Source organism: Phaseolus vulgaris, chromosome 5, assembly GCF_051622355.1.
Source record: "Phaseolus vulgaris cultivar YP4 chromosome 5, ASM5162235v1, whole genome shotgun sequence".
Lineage (NCBI taxonomy): Eukaryota > Viridiplantae > Streptophyta > Magnoliopsida > Fabales > Fabaceae > Phaseolus > Phaseolus vulgaris.
In genome coordinates this window covers 41,909,590-41,915,853 of record NC_143502.1, presented here as the reverse complement: position 1 = coordinate 41,915,853, position 6,264 = coordinate 41,909,590, and the positions used below count along the sequence as shown (strand labels likewise).

The following is a 6,264-nucleotide window of genomic DNA, read 5'->3' as shown; positions in this document are numbered from 1 at the left end:
AGGCAAATGTGACATATATAAATTGCATGAGGATCATAAATCCCTGTCATGGCATTACTGTATTATATTATAAACCCTAAACCTTGTGATAGGCGTCATTGTTCTTATTTATAATTACGAGTGTATTTTATAAGCTAGTTGTTTATTATAATCTAAATCTTAACTAATAATATCTAAACTAATAATATCTAATTCTTATCACAAGCAGATATTCCCTTACAATTAAAGAAGTTCGAACACTGGTTAGACTTAACAAGCGCATATATATGCATCATAATCTACTTCAAAGCTAGAAAGCAGAAGCTGATAAAAAATGGGAATGTCATCGACTTTCGTAGGAGTTCTAGTTCTTGTCATTCTGATTCAAGCTAAGGGCCAACCAGGTTTTTAACAAATTCAAACATGAATTTTCATTAGACCATTATTCTTTTATAAAACTTAGCTCAAGTCTCAAGTGCAATGTATATTTTGCATGTTTATGTTTTAGGATTCATCAGCATAGATTGCGGAGCCGAACCAGGTGTCAACTATACTGAGCCATCATTACACATAAATTATGTTTCTGATGCAAATTTCATAAATACTGGTGTGAGAGGGACAATAACATCTGAAGAGACCAGCACACACACTCAACGACAACTGTGGAGGCTGAGAAGCTTCCCCGAAGGAAAAAGGAACTGCTACAAAATAAGCGTCACAAGAGGCTCTAAGTATCTCATCCGCACCAGTTTTCTGTATGGAAATTATGATGGCCGAAATATTTCACCACAGTTTGATATTCTTCTGGGAGCTAACCTGTGGGCAACAGTGACTATAAAAAATGCATCCATTACCCAATTCAATGAGATCATACATGTACCTTCACTGGATTTCGTACAAATCTGTCTGGTTAACACAGGAAATGGTACACCATTCATAACAGTCATAGAATTGAGGACTTTGAAAAATGATATATACGTCACTGAATCGGGATCACTGGAATATTACCTGCGGTGCGATTTGGGTTCTAACACAGCCCACAGGTGAAATCATAGTAATGGATTAAATCTTTTTCTGCATTAAAAAATTGATTGATTCTATTGTACTTTTCTGATTTTCTCACAGGTACTCGGATGATGCTTATGATCGTTTCTGGCGTACCTGTGACTTGGAAGATTGGACACAGCTAAGTGCTTCGATTTCAGATGATTCTTTTTCTGAGAACGATTACAAACCGGGAGCAACCATCATGAACACCGCAGTTACACCAACAAATAGTAGTGCTCCGTTGGTATTAAGATGGGAGCCAGAAGATCCAACTGAGCAATTCTATGTTTACATGCACTTCGCGGAGATCCAGTTGTTAACGACCAATCAGACAAGACAATTCAACATCAGTCAGAACGCTGAATCGGGGTGGTTGCAAAATTATTCTCCACAGTACCAGAGTGTCCTTACTATATATACCTCGTCGCCCATCAGCGGGAAAGAAATTAAATATTCAGTGGTGAGGACCGAAACTTCTAGCCTGCCTCCCATCATCAATGCCATTGAAATTTACACAGTGAAAGAATTCCAGCAATCTGATACATTCCAAACAGATGGTAAGCCACGAAACTATCGTACTTTATATCCATTTCTTCTGTTTTTACAATTGTTTTGTGATAATTTGAAACATATATAGTCAATGCGATTACAAGCATCAAGTCAGTTTATGCGGTGACAAGAGATTGGGAAGGTGATCCATGCGCCCCTTTAGCCTACTTGTGGAATGGTCTCAGTTGTTCTTATCACGGAATTGAGTCTCCAAGAATCACAACTTTGTAAGTCCTCATTCTCATAATTATCACTACATCTTATATTCTTCAATCATTTTTCAGACTTAATTGAAAATATTGATATCTACAACATAATTAAAACTTAATTAATTAAGCCTTGAAATGCTATCACACATAACTCTTTGTAATTATTTGGTTGTGCAAAACAGGAATTTATCTTCAAGTGGATTGCAGGGAAAGATTGACCCTTCAATTTCAAATCTCACCATGCTGGAGATATTGTGAGTTTCTCTGTTTCACCTGGTCCAATATTGAATCATGAGACCAGAAGAAGAAAAACATAATTAATTATATCCTTTTATTCTTTCATACATGTGTCAAGATTTCAACATACTTAAAAGAGCAAGTTATTTGGTTTCCAGGGATTTATCAAACAATAGCTTAAACGGTGAAATTCCTGACTTTCTGTCACAACTGCAACACTTAAAGATCTTGTAAGTTCATTCGGTGGTTGTTCCTGATATCATCTATATCAAAATATAGAAATTTTATTATATTTCCTATTCTTTGCAGAAACATGGAAAAGAATAACCTCTCTGGTTTAATTCCACCAGCACTAAATAAATCTTCCCTCTTACTACGGTATACATCTTATTCAGAATTTTCAAATTTAAAATGTCTTCATCTTTACCCCTACATTTGTAGCCATCTATCACAACTGCTATTTATATCTTCCTCTTTGTACAGACTTTCACACCAATGGCCTATAAAATTGAATTTGGAACTCTTTTTAGTATACATGTTAAATAAGGGTGTGGTACCACTTGATCCACACTGAATATCTCGGCACAAGGAACACGAATTGAAGTATTTATAGAAAAAATTTATGACTTGTAAGACTTACTGGGAGTTGAAATATTTACCTACTTTGAATTTATCGCAGTGTTGACCAAAATCCATATCTATGTGAAGCTGATCAATGCAACATGAAGAAAAACAAGAAAAGCAATAGCATTGTTGCACCCATAGTAGCATCAGTTGGTGGGGTTTTGATCCTTCTGGTAGTAGTGGCAGCTATACTGTGGACCGCTAAAAGAAGAAAAGCGAAAGGTGATGCTGCAGTTATTAAGATTCGTAAATTTTGTTGATAATTTTCAAATCGTATTCAAATGTATCCTTTTAGATTTTAAAAAACTTGTGTATGACATTCAACAGCTTTGATGTTAAGAAAGGATCAAAGTGCCATATCACCGCAACACACTGACCAAAATGATTCATCACTGCAATTCCAAAAAAAAATATACTCATACTCTGATATCATTAAAATCACCAACAATTTCACTAGAATTGTTGGTAAAGGAGGATTTGGAACAGTTTATTTGGGCTATATCCAAGACACTCCAGTTGCAGTGAAAATGCTTTCCCCATCATCTGTTCGTGGTTATCAACAATTTCAAGCTGAGGTGGGTTTTTTAATCACCTTGCACTTCCCGAGCTCAGCAATAAATATACAAGGTTAAAAAATTGTTGAGATTTTGATTTACAGGTTAAACTTCTTATGACAGTTCATCACAAAAATTTGACCTCCCTTGTTGGTTACTGTAATGAAGGAACCAATAAGGGTCTCGTATACGAGTACATGGAAAACGGAAACTTACAAGAACATCTCTCTGGTTAGCTCCAAAAAAAATTAATTTCTTGTTTAAAATCTGTGTAATAAATTTCCAAACTAGTTTTGTTTTCTAAAACACTGGATATGGATATTTTTTTATTTGACAATTGTACAAGTCATATGACTAACCTTTAGTGAAACAAAAATATGTACAGAAAGTTATAGAACTTGATTATGCAGGTAAACAAAGCAAAACAAGTTTCTTGAGCTGGGAAAAGAGACTTCGAATCGCAGTGGATGCTGCCTCAGGTAAGAAAGTACAGCAATAATATTCTTTTCTTAATTCTTCAGTTCCTCTCTTAATATACTTTTGGCCTCAGGATTGGAGTATCTGCAAAATGGTTGTAAGCCACCAATATTCCACAGAGATGTAAAATCTACAAACATCTTGTTGAATGAACACCTCCATGCAAAATTATCTGATTTTGGTCTGTCCAAATTTATCCTAACAGAAGGGGGAACTGATGTGTCAACAGTTATTGCTGGTACTCTTGGTTATCTAGACCCTGAGTGAGTCCATCAACTATACTGTCCTATTGCTATCCATTGTTTTCTTGGAAAATATAGCAATTCTATATGAATGTTTATTTCACAAATTTCTGACAAAAAATAAATTGAGTTACATTCTGAGTTACAGATACTACCTAACCGGTAGATTAACAGAGAAGAGCGACGTTTATAGCTTTGGCGTTGTGCTTTTAGAGATAATCACAGGGCAACCAGTGATAGCGAAGAATGAAGAAAAAGGTCACATAAGTGAATGGGTTAGGTCCGTGATTGGGAAAGGTGATATCAATGCTATTGTTGACTCCAGGTTAGATGGAGAATTTGATAGTAACTCAGTATGGAAAGCAGTAGAGATAGCAACAGCTTGTGTATCTCCAATCAGCAACAGAAGGCCAAGCATAAGTGTGGTAGTGAGTGAACTGAAGGAGTCTTTATCTTTAGCAACGGAAGTAGTTGGAACTAAAGATAGAAGTAATGGTACAAGTAATTCAGCAAAACGGGTCGCCATGAATCTGAATACAGAATCTCTTCCCCAGGCCAGATAAACGGTTGTTTGAATACAAGATGAAGATTGTTAGGATTGATTGGTGAGTGAAATGGAGTGTGCATATAGAAGAAAAATAAATAAATAATCAGGAGTGAATTTCAATGTATAATTATTTACCATTGCTGTTGTTTTTACTGGTGTTGTTATTTGAATGAATGCAGTTTCATCTTCTAAAAAGTTATATCGTTTGTAACTTGATCTTTTTAAGAGTTGGTTCTTAAAAAAAGCAAGAAACAATTGTAATTACAAAATACTCAAGGCAATATTTTGTTTTGTATATAAATTAGCCTACTGAATCAAATATGGATCCACAGTTATATTTAGATTCACTAACTTCAAACCAACCAATTGGAAATCTACAATTTTCTGCTAAACTATAATTTTTCATGGTAGGCGATTGTACCCAATGAAAAGAATTATTGGGATTAAGTCTACTCATCTCACAAAATCAGAGTGAGTTAGATAAAGTCTACACAACTCTAGGGTTGTGCATAATTTTTCTATGAAAATGCTCCTCCTTGGTTGGTAATTTTCTTCAGCTGCTGGTTTTCTCCTTTGAGGTTTCCATGAGTTTTGGTGATGATTTGAAGTTGGGTAGTCTTGCAAACATGGAAAAGGCATGAATGGAAAAATGGAGTTTGGTTTTGTTTTAATGGTTGCACAAGCATCTTCCGCATCACAATTATGGAGAGACTTTTCGAAGAATGCATTCCCAAATAAAAATAAAATTATTTTCCAGATTAGTGTATCCGAAAGTTTATTCTTTTTAATTCTAGAAAGCACATTCGAAAACAGTTATGTCGAAAACAACGTGCATGCATGTGTGTTGCAGAAATGTATTAGGATAACTATAATAGTCCAACCTGCCCCCAATTCACATATAAAGGCCTACATAAAAAACAAATATGGCACACAAAGAAATTCACTGCAAACGAATCTGTCTCATCAGAGAGCCACAGCCATAATTCAACTAGATGAGCTCCCTCTTTGTATAAATGCAGCACCAGCAATGCAGTTCCAAAACATTGAGAAACAGATTCGAGAGACAACATAACAGAACTGAGATGCTGCAATTAGTCTAGCCCTCCTCAACCTTGGCACATATGGCATATGTAGGTGCTGGAAAATTCCGCAGCAGATACATGCTGCAGTGAATCTGTCGCACCACACCTAGCAGAGCCAAAGAACAGTTCTTAGATGAGTTGTTAACTGCTAAACAGCAGTACAAATTGAGCATATAAGCTTAATCTCCTCCCCCTACCAGCTCTGGTTTCTGTTTCCCTGCACCACTCCCAGCATTTTCCATTTCTGTTTTCTGCACGGTTACAGAACTTTCCAAGTGATGTATAATATATTAACTAAAAGGAGCTATGAAGAAGCTCATTCAAGCATTCCAAGTGCTTTCCAAATATTGCATACTAGCATGTGGTTCAGGATAAGATGTAGAATAGCTACTGAAAATTTTCCAAAGTATGCTCATACTTTCATATAATCTCTTAATGAAATAAAAATTCCTTAATTTTATTTGTACTTTTTTTTAAATCAAAAGAACAAAATCTAGATATAACATTATATATATATATATATAATATACTATTTTCATTGATCTTCAATCATTTTCATCGTTTAACCACAGCAACTGCCAATATAAAATCTCAAATATAGTAAAATAAAATGATAATTCCATTTACGTTTTGTTTTCTTCAAAATTTTGTGGAGTTTTAGGTTATATTTGGCAAGATTTTTATTAGCGAGTTTTTTATATTTGTTTTATTACACAA

General features: G+C 35.0%; 1 protein-coding gene across 1 annotated transcript; it reads left to right on the top strand.

The window, feature by feature from the left end:
* Positions 1–251: 251 nt before the first annotated feature.
* Positions 252–4,582, top strand: LOC137835884 (putative leucine-rich repeat receptor-like protein kinase At2g19210). Its single transcript, XM_068644627.2, has 13 exons — positions 252–383; positions 488–1,022; positions 1,105–1,583; positions 1,664–1,802; positions 1,967–2,038; positions 2,180–2,251; positions 2,331–2,399; positions 2,701–2,867; positions 2,973–3,220; positions 3,304–3,430; positions 3,610–3,678; positions 3,750–3,939; positions 4,067–4,582. Exons 1-13 carry the CDS (start codon positions 314–316, stop codon positions 4,479–4,481), a joined length of 2,652 nt encoding a protein of 883 aa, XP_068500728.2. The 5' UTR covers positions 252–313; the 3' UTR covers positions 4,482–4,582.
* Positions 4,583–6,264: the final 1,682 nt, after the last annotated feature.